At 33.5% G+C, this 16,967-nt stretch overlaps 2 protein-coding genes across 3 annotated transcripts in view; one reads left to right on the top strand and one right to left on the bottom strand.

The window, feature by feature from the left end:
- LOC140046946 (uncharacterized) overlaps positions 1-16,967 on the bottom strand; it is a 47,347-nt gene that overhangs the window by 27,813 nt on the left and 2,567 nt on the right. Inside the window, exons 2-12 of one of the 2 annotated variants that reach the window (XM_072091719.1) lie at positions 16,346-16,792; positions 15,074-15,950; positions 12,591-12,684; positions 11,977-12,067; positions 11,493-11,684; positions 10,186-10,293; positions 9,537-9,686; positions 8,784-9,183; positions 7,880-7,986; positions 7,016-7,082; positions 6,125-6,201 (exon numbers count right to left, since the gene is read on the bottom strand). In XM_072091719.1, the coding sequence (XP_071947820.1) occupies positions 6,125-6,201; positions 7,016-7,082; positions 7,880-7,986; positions 8,784-9,183; positions 9,537-9,686; positions 10,186-10,293; positions 11,493-11,684; positions 11,977-12,067; positions 12,591-12,684; positions 15,074-15,950; positions 16,346-16,762 (2,580 nt within the window). In that variant the 5' untranslated portion in view covers positions 16,763-16,792. Of the gene's footprint in view, positions 1-6,124; positions 6,202-7,015; positions 7,086-7,879; positions 7,987-8,783; positions 9,184-9,536; positions 9,687-10,185; positions 10,294-11,492; positions 11,685-11,976; positions 12,068-12,590; positions 12,685-15,073; positions 15,951-16,345; positions 16,793-16,967 lie in introns of both variants that reach the window. The other variant, XM_072091718.1, reaches the window with a different exon arrangement.
- LOC140046947 (uncharacterized) lies at positions 1,050-6,118 on the top strand. The gene is made up of 3 exons (XM_072091720.1): positions 1,050-1,197; positions 2,287-2,392; positions 4,719-6,118. Exons 1-3 carry the CDS (start codon positions 1,086-1,088, stop codon positions 4,807-4,809), a joined length of 309 nt encoding a protein of 102 aa, XP_071947821.1. The 5' UTR covers positions 1,050-1,085; the 3' UTR covers positions 4,810-6,118.

The raw sequence follows: 16,967 nt of genomic DNA, 5'->3' as shown, positions 1-16,967 counted from the left end.
TAAAATTTCACATGTAAAAGTATAATTTTTTAATAAAATATTAAAACAATAATCTTCTGACTCTTGTTTTATTTTTGCTGTGTCATAATTTCAATATGATGAAAATAAATAATGATGATGATGATGAAAAATGATACAAATGATTCACTATTATATTAATATATTGTTTGTAGGTGTGTTATACCAAATTCATTATATAAAAGCATGCAATTTATAAATTCTGTAGAAGACTCAATTTCAATTCCACTCTTTAAAAATGTAAAAAAATATAATTTTTTACAAAAATGGTAAAACTTTCTGCCAAAGCCATTAGAGAGCCGTTGGAAAGAGATTAGCTTACAAATTATTTCAATATCAAATTACAAACTGTATAATGTGTTGTATAACATCATGATCTATAGTATGCTTGTATCACCAAAAATAAGTCATTGCTGTCACATTACCATTCAGTTTTCTGAAGTTTAATAACAATTTTTTTTAAATATTTTATGAATATGAACAATATTGCATTTTAAATATCAAAATCAATAATGACTCGAAAACAGATGTTTTACAGTACATACTGGTGATGGAGCTAGTGAGCCTTGAACACTTGCCAATGTTATGGCTTCGTAATTACAGTTCCACTGTCTTAACCGCTCGGAGACTTAATATCTAGTAAATATGGTGGGTCGGCATTTACCTTCTAATGTTTGAGTCCCAGGCCTAGTTCATGCCTAGGTTAATAGTGGTTTTAGACTGTTCTTCAACAAACCACAAGTAGGCAAACATACAAGGGAAAAACATAAACTATAGCCGGAGGTAATTACTGTACGTTGGTAACGATTTATAAAATTTCTATTTTACAATAAAAAAATAAATGTTATAAATATTGTACCATGAAATTTAAATATGTCCAAACAATTTTGTTAGTTATATTTTTATTAACATTGAAAGACATGGATTTCACCATCTGCAAAGTCTATTTAAAAATGTTAAACTGATTAACGATATTGAATATTAATAAGTCATGTGAGTTCATAGAAACCAAAAGCAATAAAAGGAAATTTATAATAACAAATATGAACAGTCATAGCTGAAGAATAATGGCAGAGAAGGCCTGGTGTTTTGATACGAGTACAAATGATTGTACGTGCCGAGTTCCACCTAGGTTGCCAGTCTTACCCGATATACCATCAAGAGTCAAGGGTGAAGTAGGTATGTAAAATGTTTATTGATATATAGCTCCTCAATACAAATTTTCAAATGTATATAATTGTCTTTCTACTATAGCTAGATACATGGGAAAAAATGCTGGTATGAATTGAATGTCTTTCCTGCTGACAGACAGTGAATGGAAAAAGCTTTTTCGATCACTAGGCCTTTTGTAAACAATGATTTGCAATAGGGACTTTATGCACCAGGACGGGAAGCGCTGGATGATGGCAATTCACACTTAGTCCGTCTATTTTAGATTGCGGGTGTCCCAATTTCCCATGCGCAATTTTCTAGGAGCGAGCATTAATTTCGAGTAGATAAAGAGGGACTAAACTGTTGTAATATATATATTTTTCATTTTTTTGCGTAAACATTTATATTTTGTTCTCGTTCTGTACTATTTGTTATTTGTTTTCTATGTGTTATATGACAACTGTAACGTGCGGTGAGAGTCAATAAAGAATTGATTGTAATGGGCGTGGTATTATTGTGCCTTCTATCTTGTTGATTTCAATTTTAATAAAGGTGCAGTTATATATGTAGCTCTTTATCAACTATAGATAGAAGGATTAAATAAATAGATGTTGTTTTGGATAATGTTTACATTGTAGTGTTATTGCATATCCTGGTCAATATGGTGATCATAACATAACACTTCAATACATAATACAATATACTAACTGTTTCATTTCAAAACCTCACCTTCTTTAAGAGGACAAGTACGCTGAAATTGTTTCAAGTTGTTTTTAACAGTGAAACAAATCTCTTAAAGCCATACAACCAAAATCTCATTTAGATAATGGAGATAATCATATACACTCAATGTTATATTAATCAGTGTAATGAAAGCTTATCCATTTATAATGATGATTTTACTACACACAAAATATGTTTTTACTTTTTTAGCAATCTATAGTAATTGAAGGCCCTGATCCTATTCCTTGGCATGACTTGCTATAATAAATTAGTTTATTTCCAAGACAACGTACATTAAATTAAAAATTAAAACATTGAATCGTATAAAAGATGCTGTAGGCAATGACAAACATTACTCAGGAATAACCTTAACTTTTAATATTCAACCCTCAGAAACTTTGTTCTCAAAATCTGACAGTTTCTATGGTATTATAGCGTCTGTTGTAGTTGTCATCTGTTTAGTGATACTATGCTTAAGTGTCTACAAATATCGTCACAGGTAATTTAATTAATTTTGTCTTAATATTATTACACATCTATTGATTGGAGGATAATGAGATGGTCAAATAGTGGCATGTCATACATGATTGAAGCGGATCTAAAGGTCTGTGGGTAAAATGAAAAGCATGGCGGCACCTTGAAATCTTATGTACAAATTATGTAGAAATTGTTTGTGTATTTAATTTTATACCCTTTTTTCATTTACTGTTTTATATGTATAATATACTTTGTGTACATGTGTGCATTTACAGATTTATACCATATAACACCTAAATAAATTCTTGTCATTTGATTGGACAATTGTGGGTCATAGCACTATTGAAAGGTCGTTCAAAAGTACTTTCCTCATTCACCTCATGCCATTATATTTGTACCACTACACTTTATTTATTTATTTTATTTATTTATTTCAATCGTAAAACCAACAGCACCTTGATTGGTCCTAGCATTGATCAAGGGCTTCTCTCGTCCAGTGCCCACCTTCACCAGAAGAAAGGCAGATACTAGATGCAGAGGCTAGCATAAGAGTCAGTAATGCTGATTTCAAATGTCTAACGGGACCCCAGCTCGATATAAAGCACCCGTTCATTATTTGTATAATATTATGTCAAACTATTGTTATTTACATTGAATGGAGAAATGTAATAAAAAAAAAAAAATCATAACAACAAACTATTACAATAGCTTGTTATTACAATAGCTTGTTATAATAACAGGATATGAACTATATGAACACACATTCTCAGAAAAATCTACCTATTAAAGTCTTTGAACTTTTTACTAATGTGGCAAAATTTAGGCCACCAATCCTAGCCAGCAAACAAAACACTAATTGACTGAGATTATTTTTGTTGTGGGTACAATTATACACATTGTTGTTGTAGCGACTGTCTACATAATCTTGATTATCTTTAGAGGATTTTCTTTTCATTTTCCATATACACGCACCCAAACTAATCAACCTCTCTGGATATCTCTATCGGTGTATTCTCTAATTTTCAACTCTCCTTTTATCATTTGAGATAAAAATGTCCATGTTGTAAAATTTAGGAGGAAAAAGCAATTTGTTGTGTTCACCCTGGATCTAATCTTTAAATTTCCCCACTAGATAGCAAACAAAAACATTTCCATTTATTAACTTTAAAATCTACAATTGCTCTAAATATAGCCATAATTTCTCAAAATGTATTATTTAAACAACACTGGACAATAAAGAAAGACAATAAAATGATCTTTTTTCTTTAAACAATAACAATAAATAAAAGAAAAACAGATAGAAGTGTTTGATATAATTACATGAAATGAGAGATGTTAATATTCATTATAACATCATTTGAAAACAGTAGTTTCCTTAAATTAAATCAATTTATTAGTTTCATTTTAATTGTTATTTTTGTTTGTTTTTGTTATTTTATACGTTTCTTTAGGTTTATTTTTCCTTACAGTATAAGAATTATCTACAGTCTCCAAGTGAAATGACAATGCACTGCTAAACATTATTATTTTCAAACCAATGCTTGGTATAACCTTGTTTACAATACCATCACATTTATCGAATACATAGAGCAATTATGTTAGTTGTCCAAATATTTCTATAATCCAATGGTCTAGGTACTGGATTTTATTGGTTCCTCCTAAACAAACAGCTGGTGTCTTTGTAATTTCTTCTCAGTCAATTTACCCGAGCTACACCAGTTTTACCAAAGGAAATTTACTAGGGAATAATCTAGTTTAAGCCAACCTTTAAAGGACAACTTGACCGAGGACCTTATTTTTTACAACGTTTTAGGGATGTACATATGATTTCAGAACGATCGCAAGATTAAGGATATCGGCGCACGCGCTCGACGTACAGCCGTCCCTGTCAATTTCTGTGACGTCACAGGTGCATCGCAAAATCTACTTTTGAGTCCAGATAAGCAAAAGGAGCAATAAAAAAAAAAAATCAAAATTTATATTTTTTACGATTTACTTAGAAAGTGTGTTAACTAGAAATGTTCGCAATTTGCCAGACTTTGCCAGAAAACTCATGACGTAAATGTTGCGATGCAATTTACGGCGACCGCTGTAAGGCGAGCACATGCGGCAATATCCTTAATCTCACGATGGTTCTGAAATCATATGTACATCCCTAATACTTTGTTAAAATGTGGTCCTCGGTCAAGTTGTCCTTTAAATACAAATGTGATTGCATATGCCTGTTTAGACTTATGGAAAACGAGTACCGATACATAGTGTCTTCTATAGTTGGCATTACTACTCTGATCATAGCCGTTAGTTTGATCAAATAAAGTCCAGTGTGATTGTTGCTTTATATTTTTCAGGACAAGAATATGGATAAATAAATACAGGAAAGATACGTCTGAAGGACAATCTACAGGCTACTCAATGCGAGAAACAGAACAAATGGAATAGAGGACCAAGAAAACAATTATAAAATAGTATTTAAAAAAGAAAGGCTGAATGTATAACTGTAAATATTTGTTAATGGATTTTATAATTTATACTTTTTATACACTATGAATAATTTGATAAATATTTATGTAAAATCTTCAATCTGTATTTCCATAAAAATAAATGCAATTTAATATTGTGAAATAATTGTAGTATAGTATATAGTATGCAGTTTAATTTATAACTATGGATTTTGCAGTCGACTTAAGGTGTGCTTATGGTGACACGAAACTCATCAACTCAACTGTGTTGACATATGTGCTCTTGCGCAACTAGTTTCTTTCAGTTGAGTGTCGACATAAGCACACCTTTAGTTGATTCCATAGTTCATTGCAGTCCAGAATCACTGACCTTGGTCGTCTACCAAGCATCTTACAATTGGCTAACCTAGTTGGGTAGACCGAATCAATTTCCAATCATGCAAAAATTACTAAATGGATCGGGTAATGTCAGTGGATATTTTTCTTTGCAAAGGGTGATTAATGATGCAAACTCATTTATAGATCAACACCATTGACCACTCGTAGGCCAAGCTACACAATGACGATGCAAGGGACGGTATATTTAAACTAATTGTTTTCCATCAATGATAATACTGTACATCTTATATATCATTGCCCTACTGCATTGCAAAGCCAGTCATTTTATTTTTTTAAACATTTATGAAATTTCAAAAGTTAGGCCCAAATCCGTTCTTATAGGCCTACAAGGAGAAAAACTTGTGTTGCATAACAGAACTTTACGGGAAAAACAAATATTGTGGTTGGTCCCAAAGGGTGGCCAGTATTGGGGACTTTCACTGTATACAAATATAAATCATTAATAAATGTGTATGATTTTAATGGAAGAAACATTGATGAGACATTAAAAAATTATCAACTTTATTATAAGACAATCTCATCAGTTTTCTTCTTACACACCTGTGAATGTTATGCCAGGTGCAAATTTGATATGATCACACCTGGTATCAAGATTTATAAGATGGATCTGACCAGCTGGCAATTGAAAAGGGTAAGTATTTAAAGGAATAATAATTATTAGGCCAAAAAAATGATATTCTGCGCAAATCCATGTAATAAATATCACCATATCTGCAAAGTATGAAGGTTGCCCGAAAGGTCTGCTAATTTTTCTGGCTGTTTTACTTATATCGTTTTGATTTAGCTTTTTGTTTATTTCACTTGGTATCTCCATAGAGATCCAACTAATGATTCCCATTTTTTGTCAGTAATTTGCCTTTTGATATATATTGAATCTAAAATAATAAATGTCATACCTGCATATGAATCTCTGCAATAGCTGGTGATACTTGACAACATTGAAAGAAGGTCAGAAGAGTCTTTTCATGAGATTCTAATGTGATTAAAAGAACATTACACAAATATTAATTTTCATACTTAACTTTAAATGTTGCCGTAGTCACTGTTTATCTTATACTGTCTTTAAATGTAGCTTAACAGGTAAGAATCCAGACTGTACTTATGTCCATATAAACATTTTCAAAGCTCAGTCTACACTATCAAACTTTATGTGACAAAACAATGTGATGTGCCCATATAGTGTATGGACATGATGATGTCATATCACTACCATATTTGGGCAGACTTTTTTGTCAAACTAGTTTGATGTGTAGACAGAGCTTTATGAACATAGCGATATCATTTGTTACTGCAGTAACACCAAACATGCGACAGCCTGTAAAAGCTAACTGTAACAAACTTTCAAATTCTGGTGGAGGCTTCAGAAGAATGGACAATTAATATAACACAGTGATAAACTGTAGTAGTAGTATTGTATGTACTGTAGCTTGGTAGCTGGTAGTGGAGCTGCAGCTTGGTGGTTGTAGTGGAGCTGCAGCTTGGTGGTTGTAGTGGAGCTGTAGCTTGATGGTTAACATGCTTGCCCTCCCAGGGTTCTGGGTCAATCCTGACCTAGTCCCACTCACAACTTTTTCAACTCCACTCCCTAAGCCTCAAATGAGATTTTATAAGCTATAAGTTTATAAGCACGATAAATAAATTATTTTATCCATCCTGTAATAATTGGCGAGTTACTTGCTGTTGGATGCGTAATGAAATAAAAAAAGATATCAGTTAGAAAAGGGGGAATATGTTAATTTGCTCTAATTTCTTTTGTGTTAGGTAAATTATTCTAGTTCTTATATTACCTGGTTTTAAGTGTGTGGTTTTCCATTCCATGTTGGAGAAATTTGATATGGAAACTTGAGCAGCTACCTGCTGTTGACAAATGTGAACATGGGAGTCTATTATCACTGGCATATTTTATTCAATAAATATATGAAATTATATAAAATACATTTTTATTCTGAATTAATTGCACTTTATGATTACAAAAATAATTTCCAATCATAATTCCTATGATCTTATTACACATATACAGATATGAAATACAAAAGCAGCAGTGATTTGGATTGAACTGAACACAAGTTATGTGTAGTTGCAAATATCAAATTAAGTATAGAATTCATCAGTTGGGGACAATTATTAATTTAAAATACCACATGCAAAAGGTGAAAATGGGTTAAATAAGCTCCTTCTAAACAGATTTTTTTTTTAAATTGTTTTGTCTTTTTTCAACCAAACCTCTCATAAGTGAACACCATCTTGACAGTCTGCTTACGAGGGGTTCAGTAGTATCACAGACTACTGCTACTGATAAACTTTACGATACTGAAAATCTGGTTGACATAATTCTTTTTTAGTCTATTGTTTAGGGTTGATTAGGTTATTACAAACTAGCAAGGGACATGAGTGAGTGGCCGAGCGGTTAAGGTCTTCTCGTAGATGTACACATCTAGCTCATGTGCACTTTTAAGAAGCTAGTGCATCTTTCGAACCGAGTAGGGGTTACCCTGGTGTATTAGTACACACACAGCCACTGATCATAACTGGGCCCTTTGACTGAAGAGGTCACCCAGTATAAATAAGTAATGAATAAATAAAAAGGTTTCAATATGACCATCACTTTCACTTTCACTATTCTAAGTATTAGCCATGCAAATAATATATACCTCCTTGTTTTGGTAGTCAGCGAACAGGAAGCTAAGATATAATTCAACCGACCAATGAAAGGATTTTGCTTTGAACATCAACCATTGAAGACCTTTGATATCACTTTCTACAAAATAAACAATTTGAATATTTTATTAAAGTTGTGGTATAAAAATTATGTGACAAGACCAATGTTATTTTCAACAAAACAGTTTTAGAATATCCTAAATTATTGCTTTAGTGTACGAATACTAAAAACAGATTTCCATAGTTGCATATTTTATGAAATACAATGACTATAATTACTTTACTATGACAATACTTAACTATAATTATACTTTATATTAAATACCAAATTCTAACAGAGGTATATTACAAGGCCAGCGAAAATACCTTATACAGTTCCTATCAGCAAATTTTAGTGCATTATTTTGTTTCATCACCATATTTTAATCGCATGCGCATAACACGTTGCATTAATTCAAAGTTAGACCTACAGTTAACATTACACAAGCAACCACTAAGACAAGAATGAATTTATTACCAGATTTTCACCATCAGTCTCGGAACCAACAAAGGTAAATATTAATGAACCAAATTTTGAAAATGTATGAATCTATTTCACATAGTCTAAAGCTCTGTCTACACTATCCAACTAGTTTGACAAAAAATATGATAGTGATATGCTTAAATATGGAAGTGATATGACATCATAATGTCCATATATGGGCACATCATATTTGTTATCACATAGAGTTTGATAGTGTAGACAGAGCTTAATGTACTTCACAGTAGAGCTAGACAGATTGTGGTTTAGTGGCGCAGAAGACACACAATAATAATGATCCAGTCTATGTTTTAATTTTCCCCTGTTGGGTAAAAATGTTATTTATTTGAAAAGACAAAATAAAAATTAGAAACTACCTGTAGACTGTTGAGTTTTGCATAGTACTTCCAGCAAACTCTTGCTTATTTCTTTCACATCTTCTCTAACACATCCTTCATTGCCATCCCATAATATGATACATTCATTAACAAACGAAGCTAAACAAACCATCATGGGATATCTATGCTCACTATCAACTTTTTCGGCAAATTTTCCTCCACTGATCGGCGCAGCCAGCGTAACTTTCAGGAGCTCAAGACATAGAAGTAAGTTAATATTTTGGCAGTGGACCCCTTCACCAAGAATGGAATGATCTGCATTTTCATCTCTACTTTGTTGATGCAAATTAGGATAGATGCACACTTCCAGAAGTTCTTCACTTGACAACACTGTTGGTTTCAGGTAAAGGCTTTCTGGATACAGTGATGGTGTAAAAGGCTGAAAATACAGACAAATGTAAAATATTTTGAAATTTTTAAAGTGATACAACATCTATGTAAAGAATATTCAAAAAAATGTCTGAAATTGGAGAAACATCCCAAATATGATGCAACTGCACAAGCGTTTGTTATCATATATCTTCGTAAGTCATGAATCAGTTGGTTGGTGTTCCTTGCAACACAGTCAACATAGTTTATTGGTCATCCTCTAGACGGACATGGGAGCCCAAATATAGGAAAAAAACATGTAGGGTTAACCATGCTAATAGCCCATTCTATAAAAAAAATATGTAATAGACACCAGACTAATAAATTAATTGGTCATCACAGAACGTGATATAGTGTACAAACCTCTAACAATGACTTAATCAAGTCTATAAAATTATTCTGCTGTTTTGCTGACGAAATTCTGACTGCTTTATCTTTGAGCGTTATGCACAGTAAAGTTGTGGTGCTATTATTATCCTTAAAAAAGCACATTGATGTCATATTTTGAAATATCTGAAAAAAACACACATAACACTTAAAATAACAAAAGATTCACTGAGTAATTTTAAATAAAAAAATACATTAAGCAGGATTGCAAACTTTATAACTACACCGCCGAACCCCCCCCCCCACCCCCTGACTAGCATTGACTAACTTAATGGGCTATAACCATAAAGCATCTTCACTTATTACAATGCCCCAGTTTGTTTACTTATTCTAGTTTAAGGCTCTGTCTACATTATCAAACTTAAACAAATGTGATGTGCCCATATACGGACATGATGATGTCATATCACCATCATATTTTTTGCTATATCACACACCATATTTATGCTCATCACACTTTTTTGTCAAACTAGTTTGATAGTGTAGACAGAGCTTTCAAGTTGTTGTACTCGGGCACACAGGATACATAATGGAGGTGTTGACCTAATAAGGTGTGTGCAAATTTTGCTAAGCGATGTGAAGGTGGTGTAAGGGTAAAACAGGTAGAAATATGTTCATTCTTCACCTTTGAAATCAATGGAATGATGCCAGAATTACTAACAGACTCCATTACAGACTTTTGTATGGTTTGCCTTGGCGACTGAAAAGCTACAGGACTGATGTACTGCAGTAACTGAAATGCAAAAGAACAAGTTTGATTAAAAAATCATGGTATCAAGATGTTGAATACCATTACTATTAAGTTCGGTCTACACTAGCAAACTTTATGCGACAACAAATGTGATGTGCCCATATATGGATATGATGATATCACTACCATATTTGGGCATATCACTACCATATTTGGGCATATCACTACCATATTTGGGCACATCAAACTAGTTTGATAGTGTAAACAGAGCTTTATGGTGGAGGGTTCATCAAAATTCCTCAAATTATTTAGAGTAGCACAAATATAATAGGACACCACCAACATGTGACTATGATGTTTAAAATACCTGTGTAAAATACTAGAATAAAATTAACAATCACTTTGTTTAATTATTGTACAAATGTTTGCATGGTGAATATACACTATAAAGATAGGTGGATCGTTATAGAACGATCGCTTGTACTGTACCATGCATGCGGAGAAAGGAAGAAACATTTGTATAATTAAAAGATGATTTAAGTTAGTTGCAGCAAGTCATACGATAGGCAAAAGGTCGTCACTAGAAGGGTGATAGACAGCCATAATGTATAGTAATTTTAGCTATAAAATGCAGTAAATGTATATGAATAAGGGAAGTTAAATATCCTGCCAAAGAAGTGAGTCTAATTATGTTAGTTAGTAGAGTCTTAAGTGTGATTTTATTAAGCCAAGCTAGTAGGCTAGCCTCGATCATACTTCATAAGCTACAGCGCGAGTAGGCTCATTCTGTGATTAACGCTTTGTTGTGCGTTGACGATTAGACATGCGGCGTCGCATGTATTATGGAGCGACAATTATGTAAGTTAATTGTTTGATTGACGCTGAGGGCGTTTATAGTTTGTTTGTTGCAAGATTCGCTAGAGTTGAGGGCGTACGTTAAAATTGTTATTATTGTTCTGAATACATTTTGTATGGGTTATTTCTGTTTACTTACAGATTGAATAAATACACAAAGCTTATAAAAGGCTTTATATACAATTAGCAGGAGTTGTTGTTTTCTTACGTATTGAGTTTCCCTGACGTACCAATAGGTTTGCAGTGTAATTCCCAAAGGGAACAAAGTAAATTTGAGAATGTCTCAGAGATCTACTTTGTTTCCTTTATGTTCATAATTTAAGCCTACCGTAAATATATTATCACAGGTGATATACAGATATAAGTGTTACCAATTCTAGATATACCTCCTGTATATTATCATGGTTTCTTGAATTCACAAGTTTGTTGAAGGCAGCAACTATTTGTTGTTGTAGGCCTGCTGAATCATATTCCTCATATAGGTAAAAGTCTAAAAGCTGATGCTGCTGATCTGTGAAGTAATCTCTTACTCTGTTTTGTATACCAGTGCTGACAAGTTTGTACGATTTCAGTAATACCTATAGTACAAAAACAATAGATTAATTTATTTTAAAATGTAACCATACATTGTTTGTGTTAAACCATGCAACAATGAATTGTATTATGTTTAGGCAAGTAAGCAAGGTGTATATAAGGATCACTGGTTCACAACCTAGATAAGTCAGCTGTACTACTGTAACTACAGCTACCCCCTTGAAATAAAGTTGGATAAAAAAATATGTCTTAGGAACTAATTACTGGTGCATTCCTTGTGATATGGGAAGTCAGGTCGAAACAAAGATCTTTGGAAATGATACCAAAATTCATTACCTTTAAAAGTCTTTTCACAAGATCATATTTTGTCTTGATGTCACATTCTAATTGATGCCGAATTGTACAGTCTACAAGACACTTTAGAAGTCTGTCAAAAGGGAAAAAAAACATTGTATACAATTATATTACATGAAATCACAATAACAATCAAGAGCTTTTCACAGTTTCACACATGTGACAAGGCTACACCAGTTACGGCTTAATAGGGATTTCAGCATTATTGAAATTGAATATTAATCAACAATTTATATTAAAGTCATTCACGTACAGAAGGGACATGTCGCACAGTATATTGGATGTTGGACTACTGACCGTGAGTTTATTTGTCGCATTGCTTGTGTCCTTAGGCCAGACTCTTTATATTTGTTTGCCTCTCTCCACTCAGGTAGTATACAGGTGGGAACATGGTAAGGCGCGCTAAGGCTGAATTATGGAAGTATGTTTCCATTCATGTTTGATAAAAAAAATATCCAACGGAAATAATGTGAAGCACTATGGAGGTTATATGCATGAAGCGCTATATAAGAATGACATATTATTATTCAGGAGGAAGGATGTAGATGATGGCTAACTGCATTAATGTTACCTACATTATTTACCTTATAACTTACTTTAAACTAGAGATATTCACAACATTTCTTTCCAGGCAGGATATCCATATCTCATTAGAATTCACAGAACAGTTCAATAACCAAAACAAATTTTCTGAAATGTAAAATCAAATTGTAGCTCAATAATTTATTATAACAAAATTTCACAATTCATATCCGGTTACACTAAAACTAACACCCCTACTTAAGAGCACCAATACAGTATTGAGGGGACAAAAGAAAAAAAAAGAGGAAATATATATTTTAATAATACGGCCAACCTCTACTCCCTATGTTGAGAGGACACTTTTAGAGTAAAACAAAAAGGATATATATGTTTTAACAACCCCTACTCAGGGACACCCACATTGAGGGACACTTTCAATTATAAAAAGAACAGAAGGATATATATGTTTTAACAACCCCTACTCAGGGACACCCACATTGAGGGACACTTTCAATTATAAAACGAACAGAAGGATATATATGTTTTAACAACCCCTACTCAGGGACACCCACATTGAGGGACACTTTCAATTATAAAACAAACAGAAGGATATATATGTTTTAACAACCCCTACTCAGGGACACCCACATTGAGGGACACTTTCAATTTATAAAACAAACAGAAGGATATATATGTTTTAACAACCCCTACTCAGGGACACCCACATTGAGGGACACTTTCAATTATAAAACAAACAGAAGGATATATATGTTTTAACAACCCCTACTCAGGGACACCCACATTGAGGGACACTTTCAATTATAAAACAAACAGAAGGATATATATGTTTTAACAACCCCTACTCAGGGACACCCACATTGAGGGACACTTTCAATTATAAAACAAACAGAAGGATATAATATGTTTTAACAACCCCTACTCAGGGACACCCACATTGAGGGACACTTTCAATTATAAAACAAACAGAAGGATATAATATGTTTTAACAACCCCTACTCAGGGACACCCACATTGAGGGACACTTTCAATTATAAAATGAACAGAAGGATATATATGTTTTAACAACCCCTACTCAGGGACACCCACATTGAGGGACACTTTCAATTATAAAACAAACAGAAGGATATAATATGTTTTAACAACCCCTACTCAGGGACACCCACATTGAGGGACACTTTCAATTATAAAACAAACAGAAGGATATATATGTTTTAACAACCCCTACTCAGGGACACCCACATTGAGGGACACTTTCAATTATAAAACAAACAGAAGGATATATATGTTTTAACAACCCCTACTCAGGGACACCCACATTGAGGGACACTTTCAATTTACGAACAGAAGGATATATATGTTTTAACAACCCCTACTCAGGGACACCCACATTGAGGGACACTTTCAATTATAAAACAAACAGAAGGATATAATATGTTTTAACAACCCCTACTCAGGGACACCCACATTGAGGGACACTTTCAATTATAAAATGAACAGAAGGATATATATGTTTTAACAACCCCTACTCAGGGACACCCACATTGAGGGACACTTTCAATTATAAAACGAACAGAAGGATATATATGTTTTAACAACCCCTACTCAGGGACACCCACATTGAGGGACACTTTCAATTATAAAATGAACAGAAGGATATATATGTTTTAACAACCCCTACTCAGGGACACCCACATTGAGGGACACTTTCAATTATAAAATGAACAGAAGGATATATATGTTTTAACAACCCCTACTCAGGGACACCCACATTGAGGGACACTTTCAATTATAAAACGAACAGAAGGATATATATGTTTTAACAACCCCTACTCAGGGACACCCACATTGAGGGACACTTTCAATTATAAAATGAACAGAAGGATATATATGTTTTAACAACCCCTACTCAGGGACACCCACATTGAGGGACACTTTCAATTTACGAACAGAAGGATATATATGTTTTAACAACCCCTACTCAGGGACACCCACATTGAGGGACACTTTCAATTATAAAATGAACAGAAGGATATATATGTTTTAACAACCCCTACTCAGGGACACCCACATTGAGGGACACTTTCAATTATAAAACGAACAGGAGGAAATATATGTTTTAAATTCAGGTGACACCCACATTGAGGGACACTTTCAATTATAAAACGAACAGGAGGAAATATATGTTTTAAATTCAGGTGACACCCACATTGAGGGACACTTTCAATTATAAAACGAACAGGAGGAAATATATGTTTTAAATTCAGGTGACACCCACATTGAGGGACACTTTCAATTATAAAACGAACAGGAGGAAATATATGTTTTAAATTCAGGTGACACCCACATTAAGGGACACTTTCAATTATAAAACGAACAGGAGGAAATATATGTTTTAAATTCAGGTGACACCCACATTGAGGGACACTTTCAATTATAAAACGAACAGGAGGAAATATATGTTTTAAATTCAGGTGACACCCCTATTATAGGGATACGTTGTTGGTATCCCTATAATATGGGTTCTACTTTGCTTTACCTTGATAACCAATTAGTCTGTTATCCACCCTCCAAATTGCTTCTTTTAAATCATCTTCGATCGTCTGTATTGGTTCCAACTTTTCATCTGCAGCTTCACCTGTCTTTTCCGTTTGGCAAAATTTATCAAACTCATTCTCAAGCAAATAAAGACTTGTTAGATTACTTTCCTGTGCTCCAATAAACGGTTTCAAACATTTCCATAAGTAGTAGCACGTCTTTCCAAGTTTTCCCTTTTCCTGGTTTTCAATATTTGATTTTTGCAAAGTGTCAACAAGTTTGCACGCAGCTATGCATCTATTAAAACTACATAAGAAATCATCTAAAAAGCTTTGAAGATTATCATTCAGTATGCAATGAGAAGAATTCCTTAGTTTATCAAAGATGGGTTTGTTAACTGATTCATCTAGAAACATCTGTTGAAGTTTTTGATAAAACTGTATTGGGATGTCGGTGGAAATTTGCATAGTGTTTGTGATGTCATAAAGCCGATCTTCCATTTGAAACTTCACATCTTCAATCATTGTGATTTCTCGTCTTAGATGACTGCTCAGAAAATCGAACAAGCATAAAAGACACGATGAGGTTAGTTTACAAATACTATTACAATTTTCAGACTCACTATATCCTTTACTCAAACGATCGAAAACCATGTTATAGAATAAAAGCAAGTTTTTCCATTTCAACTGGTGAAAACTCACAGCAGATCTTTGATTGGATAAAACATCTGGATGTGACTTAGATAGAGAATCAGGTAGAATACCGCTGACAATGTCTGCTAAAAACCGTTCCATTTGTGGTTGAGGTTCCTTAATACATTGGCTGAGAATCTCATGTAGAATAAGAGTGGATGTCTCTGGGCGAAGTACACTCACCATCTACAAAGATAAACAAAATAAATCAAATTTTACAAAGATGTGGGTATTGCTTTTTCCATAATAATGAATTAGAAAATCCCGGACAAACGCTTTGACAAAATGTACAGTACTGGAAGGACAGAAACTGTTGAAAGAAGACTTGGTGTTTAAGATTAATTTAAGTATATAAGTATACAATGTAAAAACATTGCCCCCCCCCCCCCCCCATACACTATCAACACATGCAGCACTCCGTTTACTCCATCAGTATCAGAATTTTTTTGTCACTATTCATTTGGAAATTCTCAGGGATCTCAATTTTTTGTAGTCAATGCAAAAGATACATGTTTTTATTAATGAAATCCAGGTTTTGTTTCGGAATAAAATCCAGGTTATTTTTAACTGAAATAAATTACCTGTCCAAATAGGTTACCCCAGTTGAACCTGACCAACAAAATATAGTAAAGCATTGATCCAATTCTAGGGAACACATCCAGGATACAGTATGTTGCATTGTTTTGATTCCTCGATGATGCTTTCTTCTGTTCATTGCCTTTCAATGATAAAATCTGTTTATAAAAGCTGTTAAATAATACAGAATGCACAACAAAACTGGTATGTTTTTGTTCTTCATCACTTAGGGGACATTCTAAGCCTCCAATAATTTCAGATATACCAGTGATGAGAGTATCCGCTACTTGCGCCAAGGGTTGGTCTTCATTATCCTGACTGATGTCACCTAAACATGTATTTGCTAGGTTGGCACCAGAATATTGTTTCTCAGCAAGTTGGAAGGCAGCCTCCAGAAGTGCTACTTCTTTTGTGTACTGCATGATTTAACTGGCTTGGCAAGATATGTTCATCTAATGTTAAATAAAGAAGTTGCTATTATTTGTAATTTAATCTAAACCACATAGCTCAATAATGAAGAGATTAGATGCAGTGATTTTTATAATATTTGGGAGAATTTATGAAAACTTCACCTAAGAAATCCTGATGGGATGGGAAATTTCGACTCGGCGACTATTTTAGAAGATA

This window comes from Antedon mediterranea, chromosome 4 (genome assembly GCF_964355755.1).
Source record: "Antedon mediterranea chromosome 4, ecAntMedi1.1, whole genome shotgun sequence".
NCBI lineage: Eukaryota > Metazoa > Echinodermata > Crinoidea > Comatulida > Antedonidae > Antedon > Antedon mediterranea.
This window is presented reverse-complemented; position numbering and strand designations above follow the sequence as displayed.

Bases quoted from the DNA above. Each gene is read 5' to 3' on its own strand.
- LOC140046947 (XM_072091720.1), top strand. From the start codon at position 1,086: ATGGCAGAGAAGGCCTGGTGTTTTGATACGAGTACAAATGATTGTACG. The intron at 1,198-2,286 runs GTATGTAAAATG...TTCAACCCTCAG, and splicing joins AAGAGTCAAGGGTGAAGTAG to AAACTTTGTTCTCAAAATCT. The intron at 2,393-4,718 runs GTAATTTAATTA...TATATTTTTCAG, and splicing joins GTCTACAAATATCGTCACAG to GACAAGAATATGGATAAATA.